General features: G+C 39.7%; 1 protein-coding gene across 7 annotated transcripts in view; it reads left to right on the plus strand.

The window, feature by feature from the left end:
- Window positions 1–18,511, plus strand: part of ZNF674 (zinc finger protein 674) — a 29,297-nt gene extending 10,786 nt beyond the window's left edge. For all 7 annotated transcript variants that reach the window (XM_032330982.1, XM_032330983.1, XM_032330984.1 and 4 more), the window contains one exon: window positions 16,561–18,511. In XM_032330982.1, coding sequence (XP_032186873.1) covers window positions 16,561–18,053 — 1,493 coding nt within the window. In that variant the 3' untranslated portion in view covers window positions 18,054–18,511. The remainder of the gene's footprint in view (window positions 1–16,560) is intronic.
- Window positions 18,512–19,522: the final 1,011 nt, after the last annotated feature.

The raw sequence follows: 19,522 nt of genomic DNA on the forward strand, positions 1-19,522 counted from the left end.
CACCCACAGAATTCCCCCTAGATTCTACAGTGACCATTTTGCTGTATTTGCTTTGTCTTCTAAGTACTAATTCCTCTGTGTTTTCATCAGTCCTTTCTTTTTGTGACAACTTTCGTAGTAAGTTTCAGAGATCGGTATACTTCACCCCTAAATACTTCCACAGGCAAATCATTAACTAGAGGTCACAACTTTTTAATGTTGTTTAGTCTTAATGCTTAATAGATATTTTAATAAAAGGAAATTCATAAATAGCAGCATATGGTATTTGGTTGTATACAATAATGTTTTAATAAAATATACATATCTTTCACATATTTTCATTATGTATTTATGCAGATAATGACTGTTCTTTTTTTAAGTGAGGTTTATTGAGGTGTGATTTATGTATCCTGAACTTCACCTTTGTTAGGTGTATAGTTCTGTAGATTTGACAAAGATTTAGTCATGTAACCACCAACACCATCAACATACTGGACCTCTTCATTCCCTTAAAGCATCACCTTGTGCCCCTTTGTAATTAAAAATTATTTCTCACTCCCATATCTGGGATTTGGGTTTGGATTCTTCTCGTTTCTATTCTTCTAGTTTTATTCTTTCTACATTACCGTATAAATGCATTTTATAATAAAAAAACTTCATGTGTCTTGCTTCTTTTACTTGATGCTTTTTTAGGTTCATCCATGTTTAAGATATATTAGCATTTTGTTCCTTTTCAAAGGTAAATTACATTGTATTTGTTTATTCACTAAGCAGTTCATGCATATTTGAATTTTTTGAATTTTTCATTATTATGAAAGAAACTGGTATGAAATTTCATATCCAGATGTTTGTATGGATACGTATTTATCTTCTTGGGTAAATACCCAGACTGGGATTACTCGGTCATATAGTGAACATATGTTTCACTTCACAGGACCTCACCACACCATTTCCCAGCATGGCTATACCATTCGTGTCGACCATCAACAGTGCAAGAGTTCTAGGTGTTTTGCATCGTTGCTGGCACTTGGTGTTATGAGTACTGTTAGTCTTTCTAACTAATGTTCATCATCTTTTCAGTGCTTATTTCCCATCTCTATGTCTTGGGTGAACTGTCTGTGGTAACATGTTGCCATTTTTGTTACTATCAAATGGTTCCGAGTTCTTTATATATTCTGCATGCAGGTCCTTTAGCACCTATGTGTTTTCTGTGCATTTTCTCCCAGGCTGTGGCTTGTTTTTATCTTAATAGGATCTTTCAAAAAAAAGACATGCTTTATTTTGATAATGCCCAGTTTGTCAAGCTTTGCTTTTATGATCCATGCCTTTTGTGCCCTGTTAAACAATTCTCATTCTAATCCATGGTAACAGAGTTTCTCATGTGATTTAAATCAGAAGATTTACAATTTTAGCTCTTATATTTAGGCCAATGGACATAATGAGAGAAGTATGTTTTACCTGATGTGAGGTAAAGATCAGTGTTCTTTCTTTTTGCCTAAACATATTCAATTACTCCAGCAGCATTTTTGAAAATACTGTATTTCCTCTATCGGTTTACCTTGGTCCACTTGTTGAAAACAGTTGAACATATATGTGTTGGTCTGTACCACACTTCTTTTTTTTTTTTTTTTACACTTCTTAATTACTGTAGCCTTACGTTAAGTGTTCAGATCAGGTGGTGTGACTCCTCCAGCTTTGTTCTTCCTTTTCATAACATTTTGGCTATTTTAGATCCTTAAAGAGTTTCATATGAATTTTAGAATCAGCTTGTCAGTTCCTGCATAATAACCTCCGGGGATTTTGTTTGGGATTGCACTGAATCTGGATCATTGAAATGCTAACAATATTGAGCCTTCCAATTTATGAACATGATATATCTATTTATTTAGGTCTTTTAAAATCTATCTCAGTGATATTGTAGTTTTGTATGGGACGTACACTTGTAATTTATTCTCTTTTTAATACATTTACTTTTTGTCAATATCTCATTGTTTTAGTTCAATAGTTGCTCTAGGGATTAAGATACATAGTTAACCTTTTATAGTCTGCTTAGACATGTATTTTAGTTTGCTTTGTTGTTTTCATAACTTTCAGTTTTGATATAGTTTAAAATTTACAGAAAAGTTCAAAATCAATTCCAAAGACTCCTGTAGATTCTGCCCAGATTCACCAGCGGGTTGCATTTTGCCCCGTTTGCTTTGCTGTGTCCGGTGTCCATGTCTGTCTGTTATCTATAGGCATATATTTAAATAGACTTTTCTGAACCATTGAAGACTGGAGGTCCAATATCCCTTCACCCATAACACATCACTGTACATTTTCTAAAAACCAGGATTCCCACAATTGGGAACTTTCACACTGATACAGTACTGGTAGCTAACACACTGTCTGTATTCAAATGTTACCAGCTGCTCCAAGGACGTCCCACTGGGGAGCCTTGGTAACCTAGCAGGTTGCTATGGCAACAGATTCTGGCAGGCTTAGCAGCAGCCAGCAGCTCAGAGGAGCCTGGGCCATGCCTCCTCCTCCTGGGAAGAAGCCTGGGGGAGGAGGGTCCAGAGGGGGCAGGAAGGCAGCCCTCACCAGACTTGGAGATGGTCCTTGCCCCAGGGTTAGAGTTAATGGAGCCTTCGGGACCACACACCATGCAGTTCCTCCTGGCTACTCAGGCTTATGTTTTAACATTTCAAACAATATGTGGAAGTTTTAATATAGGTCCCTTTACCTTATCTTCTCTTTGTTATAGTTTTCAAATGCATTATATATCTACATACATTTTAACCCCCCCCAGACAATGTTATAATTTTTGCTTCCAACTACCGTATGTATCTTAAAGACTTCAAAAGGAGAAAAATAATGTTAGGCTTATGCAGATATTTTATGCTTTCTGCTGCTCTTTATTTATTCCCGAAGTTCTGTGCTTCCCTCTGATATTATTTCCCTTCACTCTGAAGATCCATCATTCCTCTTACAACAGATCTACTGGTGACAATATCTCTTCACTTTCCCTGTGTGAATTTTTAAATTTTATCTTCATTCTTGAAGGATATTTTTGCTGGATATAGAATTCTGTTGACATTTCTTCACCTATAGTATTTTTAAGATATTCCTTTATCAGTGTGCCTCAATGGCTCAGTTAAGTGTCTGACTTTTGATTTCGGCTGAGGTCATGATCTTGGGGTTGTGAGATCAAGCCCCACATGGCACTCTGTGCTGGGCATAGAGTCTGCTTCAGATTCTCCCTCTCCCTCTGCCCTATCCCACCCTCCCTCTCTTAAAAAAAATTCTGAAAACAACAAAAAAAGATGTTCCATTATCTTCTGGCCTCCGTTGCTTCTGATAACTTCGCAGTCATTTGGATCATTGTTTCCTCATATGCAGTTCAAGGTTTTGTTTTGTTTTGTTTTGTTTCCTTTCCAGCAATTTGATTATATTTTTTTCTGGGGTGCTGAGCTTCTTCTTTTTTTTTTTTTTGTAAGATTTTATTTATTCATTAGAGAGAGGGAGCAGGGGGAGCAGAGGGAGAGGGACAAGCAGACTCTGGCTGAGCAGAGGGCCCAGTGTAGAGCTGGATCCCATGACCCAGAGATCATCACCTAAGCTGAAACCAAGAGTCAGACACCCAACTGATTGAGCCACCCAGGTGCCCCTGTGCTGAGCTTCTTGAATCTGTAAATTTATGTCTTTCTCCAAATTTGGAGACTTTAAATTTTTTTTAAGTATTTTTTTTAAGATTTTATTTATTTGAGAGAGAGTGAGAAAGCTAAAAAGAGAGCACAAGTGGGGATGGGGTCTTCAGAGGAAGAGGGACAAGCAGACTTCCTGCTGAGCAGGGAGCCTGATGTGGGGCTTGATCCCAGGACCCTAGGATCATGACCTGAGCTGAAGGCAGATGCCTAACCAACTGAGCCACTGAGGTGCCCCCAGATTTGGAAATTTTTTGGCCATTACTTCTTTCAATCTTTTTTTTTCTACACTAGTCTCTTCGTTTGAGAACTCTAATGACATGAATATTGGACCTTTTGATATTGTCCTATAGGTATCTGATACTGTTTTTCCTTTCTTTTGTTTTTCCCAGTCTTTTTCCTCACTGTTCTGCTGGTTGGCAGGTTGGATCATCTTTGTCAGCTTAACTCCAAGTTCATTGACTCTTGCCTCTGTCATTGTCATTCTCCTAAGTCCATCCCATGAGTTGGTTTTCTAATTTCAGATAATTGTGTCTTTTAGTTCTAAATTTTCAATTTCTTCTTTACAGTTTCTGTAATCTTGAGAATTTCTATTTATCCTTTTATTTCAAATGTATTTACCTTTATCTCATAGAGCTTAGTTGTAATTGTTGCTTAAATGTCTTTGATAATTCTAGTACCTGAGTGATCTCAGGATTGGCATCAGTTGATTGTGTTTTCCCTTAATAATTGGTCATACTTTGCTGGTTGGTTTGTTACATTGAATAATTTTGGATTCTATCTTGAATAATGGAGATGGTTTTGTTTTTAACTTTTGTTTACTACGTAATACACCTGGTTAGATTCAGACCACCAATTTTATCTCACCTTCTTTGGGTGTTAATTCCATTCAGTTCAGTTTTCAAAGACTTTGCCTGCTTGTTTGGATCTTTCCTGTGTATGCACCATTCAAGGGTTAGTTTGAGATTTGAGTGGTGATTTAAGTCTTTGTGCAATTATCAAAGACTTTGCTGTCCTGCGTTGGGCCTGTCTCATGCATTTGTCACTCCAGTGTTACTCTCAGACTTGAGCTGTGGGTTTTATTATAATAATAATAATTTTTATTATTATTTTTAGAGACTTTACTCATTTATTTGTCAGAGAGAGAGCACGAGCAGGGGGAGCGGCAGGCAGAGGGAGAAACAGGCTCCCCACCAAGCAAGGAGTCCAATGTGGGACTTGATCCCAAAACCCTGGGATCATGACCTGAGCTGAAGGCAGGTGCTTAACCGACTGAGCCACCCAGGCCTCCCTGGAGCTGTTTAAATCTTAGTTCAGTTCTTAAAGATTTGGTGTAAGGCTTTCCTTACCCCTGCACATATAACCCTTGGATGAGTTCATATGCCATGGGGACAGAGTCTTGCAAAAATATGAGGGGGGACAAAAAGGAAACCCACTGTATGAGCTGCTTCTCTACCTTTCGACTCCCCCTCAGAGTGCCGGCATTGTTTATTTTTTCAGAATCCTCAAGAAGTTGCTTTATGTATTTTGTCCAGGGTTATTCACTGCAAGAATCAATAGGAGAGAGAGGCTGTGGTAGATCTCCTCCATTGTGGCCAGTAATGAAAACCTTGGTTTTATTCCTTCTTGCTTTTATCTTTGTTATTTTTGTCCTTCTGCTAGTTTGAATTGAATTTTTTCCTTTCCTGGTTTCATACAGTAGAAGCTTAGGTCATTGCTTTGAATGCTTCCTTTTCTAATGTAAGCATTGGGAAATCTTTGACTGTCTCGAGTACTACTACTTTAGCTGTTTTCACCCCTTTACTGTGGTATATAAGAAATTGCACATCTTTATGTTGTACAACCTGGTCAGTTTTGACATGTGCACACATGAATCCATTACCACAATCAAGATAATGAAGCCATGGGTGCCTGGGTGGCTCAGTTGGTTGAGCAATTACCTTCAGCTCAGGTCATGATCCTGGAGTCCCAGGATCGAGTCCCACATCAGGGGAAGATTTTGCTTCTCCCTCTGACCTTACCCCTCTCATGCTTGCTTGCTCTCTCTCTCACAAATAAATAAATAAAATCTTTTTTAAAAAAGATAACGAAGTCATAGAATGAGCTGGGAAGGATTTCTTCCCTCTTCAGTTCATCGGAAGAATTTGAATAGAAGTTGGTATGATTTCTTCCTTAAATTCGCAGTAGAATTCCCCAGTGAAGTCATCTGGGCCTGGAGTTTTCTTTGTGGAAAGGCTTTAAACTATAGTTTCAATTTATTTAACGGATATTGGTTTATTCATACTATTTCTTCCTGAATGAGCTTTGGTCATTTGTGTCTTTCAAGGGGTTTGTCTGTTTCACCTAAGTTGTCAAATTTCTTAGCATAAAGTGTTCATAATATTCTTTTACTCTCCTTTTAATGTCTGAGGGTCCCTGGTAGCCTCATTCTCATTTTAAAGGTCCAATGACATGTAATAGTGAAAACTGTGAACTTCATTGAAAGGGAAATCTCTCCCCCAGCCAGTGCCTCCTTCATTGCTTTGGGTGAGCAGTTTTCATGGCAAAAGAAGCGTGCTCAGCTTTTTCTTTCTTTACTCTCCTCACTAGCTCTTCTCCCTTCTCCTCATCCCCCACTCCACAACTAGGCCATCTCTGGCTCCCTGGATCCCTGGCTGAAGCAAGTGAGGAAGGAAGGAGGTACAAAGGACAAAAATAGTTTGACCTGACTGATAAAGATGTAATCTGCTATTGGTGCCCTCTGCACACAGCACATTCCAAAGACCAATTCTTCCTGTCCTTGGCATTTTTGTGGTTTCCTGGAGATGCCTTGGCTAGGGCCCTGATTGCAATTTTCTCTTTATAGGCAGTGTCTCTACTCCAGCAAGGCATTTAGCGTATCTCCTCCCCATTTAGCAAACCTCCAGCCCCATGGCACACCTCCAGTCTCTCTTTGCTGAGGTCACCTTGATGCTAGCAGGAAGTCCTCTTTCCAGAGTAACCCGGCCCTGTTCACATCCTAAGGGGCCACATCAGCCCTGTAGTTTGTGTCTGTGTGTCTGTGTGTCCATCCATACGTGTCCAGCACCTTGATCTCTTTAGCCCCGATGCAACCTCTTTGCTGCCACGGACTGCCTGAGCCCACCAACACTTATAGGTTTTCTAGGAGCAAACTAGGTGCCAAGTCCTCTGTGTCCCCCAAACTCTAGCCAACATGTGTCAAGCACATTGTCTACTTGAAGTCCTTACTAGACTCAGGGTCAGATGGATATACTCCTCCCACCCGTAATGTTGGAGAGAGAAAAGGCTATGTTTTTGCCACAGCTCTCCCGGAAGCTTCTTTGATCTTAACCTCTTGAGGTATATGTTAGTGCTGAGGGACATGAAGTGGTTTTGACCTGCTCCTGTTAGGTCCTGCAAGGGGCTCTGGACTGGAGAAGCGCTTGGTAGAATTGTATTACCAGCCTTTGAAATAAAAAGAGTGGGCTTTTTTTTTTCTTGTGATGAGAATTTTTAAGATTTACTCTCTTAGCAGCTTTCAAATACATGATACAGTATTATTAATTATAGTCACGTTGCTTTACATGGGTTTTAATACCATGTTAAACCAATTCCCTAAGAGCATGGGTTGCAGCTGGGTGGGCAGACAGAGCTTCCTGAAATGTCTGCAACTTGAGGTTTGGAACAGGAAGCATCGATGTTAAAATGCAAAGCTCTGTAACTTTATGTGGCCGAACTGTTAGTACAGACAGGGCGTGATTTAGACAAGTGCCGCCCAGTAGAACTTTTTGCACTGATGGCAGTGTTTCCACTCTCTATATAAAATTGTAGTGTGGACACACTCTTTCCCTTTTAGTAATCTGTTAAGTGTGAATTGGTATCTTATTGTAATTTCCATTTTCCATTCTAGTAAAGGTATTTATCATTTAAATGGCATTGACTGTTTGGATTTCCTTCTCTGTGGCTTCGCTCTTCATATCCTTGGTTTTTTTGTTGGGGTGTTTGTCTTTTTTTATTGATTTAAATGACTTCTTTATATATTCTAGATTCCAGTTTTGTGTATAGTCAGTATCTTAGTTTGGGTTATTGGTGGCGGTTTTTGAGAAGTTTTTATTATAATGTAATCAGATTTATCAGTTTTTCATTAGTTGGTGCTTTTTGTGTAAATTGAAATAATTTTTTTTTTGGTTGCAGTCATAAAGATATTGTCACATAGTATTCTTCTAACACTGGAAAATTTTGCTTTTTTACTTTCTTAAAATCTGCCTGGAATTTGTTTTTATGTAACTCATGAGGAAGGAGCCCTTAGTTCACCTTTTTTCACCACACGGACACCCACTCGTATCATGCCACATATGGAACTCTTTCCACCATGGTATGTGATGCCTCAGTCAGAGGTCAAGTTCCTTAGAGGCATGGGTCTGTGCCCGGGCTCTCTATTTTGTTCTATTGGTCTGTTTGTCCTTCTGCCACTATCATTATTCTAATGAGTTAAAAAATGCGAAGCTCTGAAAACTGCTTGGCACTTAGTGAATGTGATATAAACGTCAGCTGCTCCACCATTCTTACATTACTGATGTTAGTAGTAGCTGGTCGGATGCTCCCCCTTATCTCCTTTGACTCATTGGTCGTCCATATAGGAATTTTAGGATTAGTTTCTCAAGTTTATGGAAAACCCTGTTTGGGATCTCTAATGCAATTGCACTGTGTTTAGAGACGAGCTGGGAGTGGGCTGAGGATTGGCATCTCAACACTATTGAATTTTCCCATCAGCGAACTCTTAACTCAGCTTCTCTTTTCTGCCATTCAGTAGTGTTTTGAATTTGTCTTCAGGAAGTGCTTGCACATCTTTTTAGATATCTCTTAGTTATTATAGCAGTTATGAATGGGATCTTTTTTTTCCCTATGACAGTTTCTAACTGGTAAATACTGGTACATGAGAATGCTAGTGATGTTTATATATTCAGCTTATGAACAGAAACCTTTCTAGATGTTTTTCTTAATAATCGTAGTTTTTAGATTCTCTTGAGTCTTTTTTTTAAAGGTTTTATTGGTTTATTTGACAGAGAGAGATCACAAGTAGGCAGAGAGGCGGGCAGAGAGCAGGAGGGGGAAGGAGGCTCCCTGCTAAGCGGAGAACCCGATGCAGGACTCAATCCCAGGACCCTGAGATCATGACCCGAGCTGAAGGCAGAGGCCTAACCCACTGAGCCACCCAGGTGCCCTCTCTTGAGTCTTCTGTGTAAACACTTCTCTTCATAAAAACAATCTTGTCCTTTCCTTTCCAATTATATATTTTCCCATCAACTGATGAGTGGAAAAAGAAAAGGTGGTATATATATATACAATGGAATCCTATTCAGCCATCAAAAAGAATGAACTCTTGCCATTTGCAATGACATGGATGGAGCTAGAGTGTATTATGCGAAGTGAAACGAGTCAGTCAGAGAAAGACAGATACCATATGATTTCACTCATATGGAACTTAAGAAACAAAACAGATGAACACAGAGGAAGAGAAAGTAAAAGAGGTGAAGGCGAACCATAAGAGACTCTTAACTACAGAGAACAAACTGAGGGTTACTGGAGGGGATGTGAGAGGGGTGATGGGCTAGATGGTTGATGGGGTTTAAGGAGGGCATTTGTTGGGATGAGCACTGGGTGTTGTATGTAAGTGATGAATCACTAAATTCTCCTGAAACTAATACTACACTACATGTTAACTGTGATTTAAATTAAAAGTTAAGAAAAACAATAACACATTTTCTTTTTCTTATGTTAGTCAGGGCCTATAGTGTAGTGTTTAATAGATGCAGTGATAATGAATTCCTTATTTATTTCTGATTTTAATGAAAATAGTGGGACAGTGACAGTAATATAATGATAGGCAGTATCTGAATGCTTCCTGCATTCTGGATACATCGTACATACTTAATCCTCTGATCAACTCTATTAACTAGGCTAGTTGTGATCCTCATTTTATAGATGAGAAAACTGAGGCACAGAGAGATGAGAGCTTCTCCAACTCCTCCTTAAGTGTATTTGCTTCGGTATTTTGAAGGCTCCCTTTCACCAAAAGCTTCTTTTATATTCCTAGTTTGATAAGACTTTCTCAAAAATTGTGAGGGGTGCCTGGGTGGCTTAGTTGGTTAAGCATCTGACTCTTGATTTCAGCTCAGGTCATGATCTCGAGGTCATGAGATCAAGCTCACATCGGGGTCTGTGATCAGTGCAGAGTCTGCTTGTCCCTCTCCCTCTGCTTCTCTCCTGCTCATGTGATCGCTTGCTCTCCCTCTCTCTCAAATAAATAAATAAAATCTTTTTAAAAATCATAAATGGATGCTGTATTTTCTCAAATGCTTCTTTTCCGCATCTACTGAGAAGATAATTTTTTCTCCTTTGATCTATTAATGGCGTGGATTATATTACTAGAGTTTCTGATATTGAACTGCTCTTGCATTCCTGTGCTAAACTCTAATTAGTTGTGAAGGATTTTTTTTTTAATTCATTGAAGTTGGTCTCCTCATGTTTAAAAGTTTTGCATTGATGTTTAGAAAGGAAAAGGAGCTTAGAGTTCCTTTCCTTGTGCTGTCCTCTTACTCTGCTATACACAGTTATATGGGCTGCATAAAACATACTGGGTACTTTTCCTTCTTTTTCTACTTCCTGAAACTGTATTGACTGTTCTTGTGAGGTGATATCATCTACAAAAATATCTAGATAGGATGCCCTTTTTTAGGGCAAGACTTTTTTTTTTAAGATTTTATTTATTTATTTGTCAGAGAGAGAGTGAGCGAGAGCAAGCACAGGCAGACAGAGTGGAAGGCAGAGTCAGAGGGAGAAGCAGGCTCCCTGCAGAGCAAGGAGTCCAATGTGGGACTCGATCCCAGGACACTGGGATCATGACCTGAGCCGAAGGCAGCTGCTTGACCAACTGAGCCACCCAGGCGTCCCTAGGGCAAGACTTTTGATCACAGAGTATATTTTACCATTTTTAAAATAATTGCTGATTTATTCATGTTTTGTACCTCTTCTGCCAGTTCTAGTCATCTTTTTTTAGCCAATTATGTTTTCTTTGAGATTTCTAATTTACTGACTTATGGCAAGATTCCCTTGATGAAAAGAAAAATAGATTTGATTTTGTCAAAGTAAATCATGGCCAAGGTTTAAAGAATAAAATAAGTGTGATAAAACTATAAGGAAAGTCAAAGGCATATAAACATAAAATTCAGAATAGTGATGACCTGAGAAGAAAGAAAATGCAGTGGGCACATCAACTTCAAAGGTAACAATAATTTGTTTTTTTTGTTGTTTAAGTAGGCTCCACACCTAACTCAGGGGGCTTGAACTCACGACCCTGAGCTAAAGAGTCACACGTTCTAATGACTGAGCCAACCAGGCACCCCACGATAATTTGTTTTTTAATGAGTGGAGGATAGGCAGGTTTTTTTTTTTTTGTATCACTATAATTTACTGTATCTTCAAATAATTATACAGAATTTTCTGCTGCAGAAGATTGAGACTTAGCTCACCTCATTGCTCCCGCCACTCACACACATACTCGCACACAGAGACTTTTGGTTCCCCAATATTCCCAGTACGATTATACCCCAAATACAGTTTCCAACAGGACTGCTGTTTATGGCATTATGACTATGTAAACACTGGACACAGTTGAGCCATGCAGTAATCTAGGATTCATTTAGCTTTACTGCATAACTTTTGTTTCTTTTGGTTAATAATTGTTTTGTTTCTTCCATTTGCTTCTTTCTCTATGTCCTTACCGCCAGTTCAACTCTAATACTCCCTTATCCAGCTGTCGAGAGTGACTCTGAGTGGCTCCCCAGCTAGCAGGTGTTCCATCGGTTCACGCCCCCGAGTTTGTGCAGAGCCATTTGACCGTCTCCCTTCTGGGTGACTTCTCCTTACATCCCTCCCCATTATTCTGGGGATTTCCTCTACTTTCTGCATCGTTGGATTTCCCCATTTGCTTTATGCCATGCCTTCTTCCACATGTCACTGGAGCATTCTTCCAGTACCTAACTAAGAAAGAATATAGGTCCAGGGGAGGTAAATTTTTTGAGATTTTTTTTTTAATGTCTAGACATGTTTGTTATCCTTTTCCTAGATGGAGAGCTGAGCTTGGGGTAGAGTTCTAGGATGGACATTTCTTTCCCGTAGACTTTTGAAGGCATTGCACCATTGTCTTCTGATTTTCAGTGTTCCTTTTGAGGGCTCTGAATATATTCTGATCATTGATACCTGGTATCAATTTTTTTTCTGTCTGTACACTTCTCCCTTCACCCTTTATCTCATGCCCTCTGACATTTCTCCATGTGCCCTGATATGGGATCCTTTTCACCAGTATTGCTGGGCTTTGGGGTAGGAGATAAATCCTCACAGGCTTAGGCTCCTTTCTAGTGCAGAGCCAAGATGCTGAAGAGCTAGATGGCTACATTTCAGGTCTAAGTGGCAAGCCTGGTTTTTTGTTTTGTTTTGTTTTGTTTTTAAAGCCTTTTCACTTTGTGGAAGATTCCAAGGTAACCCAGTAAAAACAGGCATCTTGGGTCAGAAAATCATCATCTTCAAATCAGCCTCTAATGGTCAGGCATCTAGGCTCCCCGAAGAGCAACAGGTGTCCGGTGCCCCCAAGCAGGCAAAATAGTCATCAATATAGGGAACATTCCAAAAGCTGAATTCTTGGACTTGAGCCAGGAGCCAGGACTGCTGTGTGAGCACTCACTTGCCCGCTACCTTTACTAGTGCTCTTCGTTTCTTCATGTGGCTTTGCGTTCCCCTATCGTGTCCTTTCCTTCTTAGAGCTGAGCTTCAAGTTAGGTCAGATGGCACAGCAGATGTGCAGATGGAGCTTTGGTGGAGATCCAGAACAGGACAGCCCCGCAGGCTGCTGTGAGGCCACCAGTTTTCACCGCTTATGGGCCAGACCTGGAGAGCTAGTGGCTTGGGTGAGAAGAGGTGAGTAGTGCCAAGTGAAACACCACAGATTTGGCTGTTCTCACCCAGGTTCACTGGTTCTTTTTGAGTAAATGCTTCTTAATTTGTTGTATGCTTTTGATCAGTTTCCAGAGTCTTGAAAGGATGGATATTGATTATTTTGCCAGTATTTCCATGGGGGAGATTTACTGAGATCCTCACTGCCTTTCCAGAAGTCCTGCCTTAGGGCATTTCTCTTAAAACTACAGAAAGGTACAGAAAGTCATCATCGTAACTAATACCCTTGTACTTACCTCCCAGAATTAGCAAATGTCAATATTTTGATACTTGGTGGTGGTATTTTTTTTTAACTGTAGAAATAGAGGTTTACAAATAAAGGTGAAGCCCCCTTTCCTCTCCTGAGGCCTGTTGCCCTTATTCACTCCCAGGCAAACAGTATTATGAATTGTGAGTATCCTTCTCACCAAGTTTTTATACTTGCAGAACATGTATTTGTATCTGTAGTCAGATTAGCGGACTTCAACTATAAGGTTCTTTCTAAGACTTTCTTTCTGTATTCAGCATTGCCCTTTGAGTCTTATCTATACTGATACATTACATGTAGTTCATTCATTTTAACTCTGGTATAACATTCCGCCATCTGACCATTGCAGTCCATCAGTCCGTACCTCCATTACTGAGAACTTCGTTGTTCCCTAGAATTGTTGCCATTCTTGGACATGTACCCTGGCTCACACGGGCAGAACTTCCTGTGGTAGAACTACAAGTGGAATACATAGTAGGGTATGTACCTTTTCAACGTCACTGGATGTTATTCCATAGAATCAATTTGCCTTGTATATTTAAGAGTTCTTCATCCGTTTGGGGACCTGCCCGGCCCAGTCACTGGAGTGTGTGACTCTTGATCTCAGGGTTGTAGGTTTGAGTCCCGTGTTGCAAATAAAATCTTCTAAAAACGTTTTGCATCTATTTAAGCGAAATTGCTTTAAAATATACTCCTATTCTGTCCTTATTTGCTTTTGGCATCAAGGTCAATCTGTTTTATGTAACATAAGCATTGTTTTACCACCTGTGTTTTGGTTATTAAGTACCAGTACATCTCTTTCCATAATTTTATTTTCAACATTTCTCTCTCATTTTGCTTTAATTGTCTTTGGAAAACATAAAGCTGATTTTGAAAAATACAATTTGGGGTGCCTGGGTGGCTCTAGTCATTAAGCGTCTGCCTTCAGCTCAGGTCATGATCTCAGGGTTCTGGGATCAAGCCCCGCATCGGGCTCCCTGCTCAGCAGGAAGCCTGCTCTCCCTCTCCCACTCCCCCTGCTTGTGTTCTCTCTCTTGCTGTGTCTCTCTCTGGCAAATAAATAAAATATTTGAAAAAAAGAAAAGTATAATTTAATATGGTTGCCCTTTAATGAATGGGGTTAATATATATTGTGCCATTACTATGTTAGTATTTCTTGTATTTTCTACATATCCTGCTTTTTCTTTACCTCTTTTTTTAGAAGACTTTATTTTAGAGAGAGCGAGAGAGCAAGCAGGGGTAGGGGCAGAGGGAGAGGGAGCAAATCCCAAGCAGACTCCATGCTGAGTACAGAGCCCAACACGGGGCTCCCCGTGACCCAAGCCAAAATCGAGAGTCGGATACCCAACCTACTGAGCCACCTAGGTGCCCTCTCTTTACCTCTTTTTTCCTGCCCTTATTGCATTTTTAACCCCCTCCCCAACTTTTTCCCTTTGGTTATTTTCCTCCTGAAAAATTTAAGTATCAAGCATTATTGTTAGCCAGGCTTTGTGGTGTGGTAAGTTCCCTACCTTTTCTTGTCCAAAACCACTTTTATTTTATCATCTTTCTTTGAGATAATTTATCTGGGGATAGAGTTCTAAGATGACATCAAGCTTCTCTCAGGACTTTGAATACATTGTTTAATCTTTTGGCTCCTTGCTGATGAAATCTAATGTTGATCTCATTGTTTCTCTATAGGTGATTTAAGAAATGTCTCCATGGTAGCTTTCCATACTTACTTTCTGACTTAAAACTCTTGTCATTCCACTAAACTATGCCCAGATTCAATTTTCCTTTTATTTACCACACTCAGGACTCTGGACATTCAGTGGTAGGATGTACCTTTCTTCCATCTAGAAAACTATCAGTCATTGTCTCTTCAAATATTGCCCAACTCAGGCATCCCCATGACCACTACCAAATTTAGAAATTTTTGAGAAGGACTCTTGGGACTCCACATATCATTGTATCTACAGCTATGCTTTATTACAGCAATGTAGTAAAGATAGTCTACTGGAACAAAAGGGGAAAAGACACCAGCAGAATCTGAATGAATCCATGTACAGGATTCCTTGTGCTCCCTCCCTCCCATCTAGGGTCACACAGGGCACACTTCTCCCAGCAGAGAAAATGCAATAACATGTGTGTGCACAGAAGCCCATTAGAAACTCAGCACCCTTGGTTACTCTGCGTGGCACATACCAAAACTCCAGACTCACGGAAGGAAAGGAAATGTTCAGCATAAATTGTATGGTTTGTACAAGCAGCATTATCCGTTAGGGAATGGTGGAGACATTCCTGAACTCCAAATTCCCAGATGTCAGCCAAGGCCCAACCTTGCAGGCTAGTCTTTCTTTTTCTTATTTTTCTTTTAAAGATTTTATTTATTTATGTGAGAGAGAGCATGAGAGAGGAGAAGGTCAGAGGGACCTGCTGAGCAGGGAGCCCAATGTGGGACACGATCCTGGGACTCCAGGATTATGACCCGTGCTGAAGGCAGTCGCTTAACCAACTGAGCCACCCAAGCATCCCAGGCTAGCCTAAGTATGGTAGCCTCAGGGCTGCTCTATTAATCCTTTCCTTGGCATATTGCCCCTGGCGCTTTCTGTCTCTTCTTTCCATTTGGATTTTATATTAAAATCTGTGTTGGAACTTACGTTTTTCTATTTGTCTTACCATATTTCCATTTTTTTAGCTCTGCATGTTATATTCTGGGTGATTTCCTAAGATCTGTCATCTGATTCATTAAATCTCTTAATCTGTGACTATTCTACCGTTCAACCTCTCTATTTAGTTTCAACAATGCCTATATTTTCCATTTACATGTTTCTTTTCTCAGATGTTCCTTTTTTTTAACCCCATAATGTAGATCTTATGCTATTTCTTTGAGTATTTGAAATTATAAACTCTAGATTGTTCTGTCAGCTACAGTCCTAGGAGTGGGGCATCTTTAAATGTATCTGCTGAGTATCTCTCAAGATGGTTCATCTAAATTATTTTACTGTGAACTCTTCAGTGAGAATTGGTTTTCCATAGAAGTTCTGTGAGTCCTTAGCTATAAAAACATAAGAATATATCTTTCAACTTTGCTACTGCTAGGAATCAGTGAATAATAGGACCAATTTTTATGTTAGTTTTTCAGCTTGTGGGCCTCTGTACTATAACTATGATGTTTTCAGATTGAGTTACATTACTAGGCTTTTGCTTTCTTTTATATAAAACCTTTCTTTCCAGTTTCCTTGACCAGTGGAGAGTCTTTCTAACTCCCCATTAGCAAACATGGAAGCCCCTTGTAATTCCAGCTGTAAGTGGGAATTACATACCAGTTTCCTGAGCATTTTTACCCTTTGGTCTGGATTTTACTGCATATCCTCAAGCTTCAGTTTCTCTTCACCTCATCGCTTTCAATTTCTGCTTCACTTTTGACACCTAATACTTTTCTTGGTTTTGAGCTTGACTGTGTATTAAATTACTTTTGTTAAATGTGGGCCAGCATTTCCTTGTGTTTACAGTCAGAGGAGGTGGCGCTAGTGAGGCACTGAGGGAGCCCACCCACATCAGCTCATAGCCTGTTGATAGGAGTTCATAGCAAGACATTTATGAACTAATTTTATCCCATAACATTGTAGTAGAAAAGTTTACAAGTTTGAAGAGTTCCTTGCATTTTTCTTCTAGAATTCTGGAAAGTTGATGACCAGATAGACGACCACAAGGAAAGCCGAGACCAACCTCAGTGGCAAGCTGCATTAGCAGACAAGGAAGCACGGAAGGATCAAAGTGGCCAAGAATTCACAACCTTGAGGAAAATCGTGTATCCAAACACAGACTTTATTTTTATAAGACAAAGACTCCCTAAATATTGTTCCTGGGGAAGGTGTTCAAAACACAATTTAAACTTTCTTTGTCAAAATAGAAGCTATGTAAGAAAGAAAGATGGTGAACGTCAGGCGCATTGGAAATTATGCTTCCATTCTAATCTCAATAATGCTCAACCTGCAGAGAAATTTTTTGAGCCTAATCAACATAGAAGAACCCTCCATCAGAAGCAAGCACTTAATAAAACCCAAAGATTTCAAACTAAGGAGAAACTCAATGAGTGTGCTGAATGCGGTAAAGTGTTTATCCAGAAAGCAAACCTTGTAGTACATCAGAGAATTCACACAGGAGAGAAGCCTTATGAATGCTTTGAATGTGCAAAAGCCTTCAGCCAGAAGTCAACCCTCATTGCTCACCAGAGAACTCACACAGGGGAGAAGCCCTATGAATGCAGTGAATGTGGGAAAACCTTCATCCAGAAGTCGACTCTGATTAAACACAAGCGAACTCACACAGCCGAGAAACCATTTGTATGTGGTGAATGTACAAAAGCCTTTAAGAGTTCCTATCACCTTATTAGACATGAGAAAACACACCTTAGACAAGCATTTTGTGAAGGAATTCGCTGTGGTAAGTCCAGCCTTATGCATCCAAGGACTCACAAGGGTGAGAAACCTGAGTGCAATAAACACAGGAAGATCTTTGACGAGAAAGCCAACCCCATTAAACACCAGAGGTCTCATACAAAAGAGAAACCTTATGAATGCAGTAAATGTGGAAAAAGCTTCAGGGGAAAGTCACACCTCTCTGTTCATCAGAGGATTCATACAGGAGAGAAGCCTTACAAATGCAGCATATGCGGGAAGACTTTCAGTGGGAAATCACACCTCTCTGTCCATCATAGAACTCATACAGGAGAGAAGCCTTATGAATGCAGAAGATGTGGGAAAGCGTTTGGTGAAAAGTCAACCCTCATCGTACATCACAGAACTCACACAGGAGAGAAACCCTATAAATGCAATGAGTGTGGGAAAGCCTTCAGCGAGAAGTCACCGCTGATAAAACATCAGAGAATTCATACAGGAGAAAGGCCCTACAAATGCAGTAACTGTGGGAAGGCTTTCAGTAGGAAGTCAACTCTCATTAAACATCAGAGAATACACACAGGGGAAAAACCCTACGAATGCAGTGAATGTGGGAAAGCCTTTAGTGTGAAATCAACTCTCATTGTACATCACAGAACTCATACGGGAGAAAAACCCTATGAATGCAGGGACTGTGGAAAAGCCTTTAGTGGGAAGTCAACTCTCATTAAACATCAGAGAAGCCACACAGGAGATAAAACCTATTAAGACACTTGAGCGTGAGATAATGTCACTATTCGTTATATCTCATTATGTATCCGTTCATCCCGGTCAGTAACCTTATAAATGCCAAGAATGTTGGAAACAAGATCTTAAGATATTATTTAATGTACCTTAATATAAAAATGGTACAAAAGCATAATTCCAGGAGCATGCAGTAAATGTGATCAGATTTTTACCCAGAATTCTTACCCGTGAGTGGAAAATTATATATCAGAAATTCCAAGGTGGCAAAATTGTGAGTGTATTGATGTGAGATTACCTTGAGAAATAATTTAAATGTCATTGCCTGTCAGGGTATTTATGCTTAGGAAGAACTAAGAATTGAATGAGTTTAGAAAACCGTGTTAGCAATTATGAAAGAAACATGTTCCATAATTTTTAAAAAGATTTTATTTATTTACTTGAGATAGCATGTGCATGAGTGGGGGGAGGGGCAGAGGGACAAGCAGACTCCCTGCCGAGCCTGGACCCTGAGATCATGCTCCGAGCCAAAACCAAGCCAGTCACCCAACCAACTGAGCCACCCAGGCACCCCCATGTTCCATATTCTACACCAAACATTTTGTGGGAAAGGTGCAGAGGTTGCAAACAAGCACTTAAATATAAAAAGTGAGGTTCACCATGGAATAGAGTATCACATTTTTGAAAGAACAGTACAGAGCATAAACCATTAATCCCAGCTGGGGCAAACTCCCCCATGGTACTTCTTAAATAGAAAAGTTGCTCCCTTAAATAGCGTGAGAGAGGATGAATCATCGGGATCCCTGGAACAAAGGGGCTCGAAGAGATCTTATACATGTTACTCATCATCTTAAGTGCAAAAATGCACATCCCTTACAGAGAAGGCTCACCTTGCTTAGAAACAGTGCTTAGAATTTATTCTTTGTCTTTTAAGAAAGAGTAATCACTTTATGGTGACACAATAAGAGATTTTTAATTTTCAGAGTATCTCCTGTAAGAGCAATATTATTTAAGTTGAAAAACAAATGAATATCCTATAATAGCCAATTGATAATATGGACCAATTAAGAATCATCTTTTCTTTATTATGTTTGAGGATTTGGGGAAATGTTTGTGGTAATCTGTTAAATTTTAAAAAATGGATTATAGGGCGCCTGGGTGGCTCAGTGGGTTAAGCCGCTGCCTTCGGCTCAGGTCATGATCTCAGGGTCCTGGGATCGAGGCCCGCATCGGGCTCTCTGCTCAGCAGGGAGCCTGCTTCCCTCTCTCTCTGCCTGCCTCTCCATCTACTTGTGATCTCTCTCTGTCAAATAAATAAATAAAATCTTTAAAAAAAAAAAAAAAAAAATGGATTATAAAACAATATATGGTTAATGTGTAAAAAAATACATAGAGGAAGCATATGCACCATTCTATCAGTGATTCTGAGTGGTAGAAATATGGCAACCTTATGATGAGTAAAATTATGTGCAAATATATTATTTGTATTTATA

Source organism: Mustela erminea, chromosome X (genome assembly GCF_009829155.1).
Source record: "Mustela erminea isolate mMusErm1 chromosome X, mMusErm1.Pri, whole genome shotgun sequence".
Taxonomy (NCBI): Eukaryota; Metazoa; Chordata; class Mammalia; order Carnivora; family Mustelidae; genus Mustela; species Mustela erminea.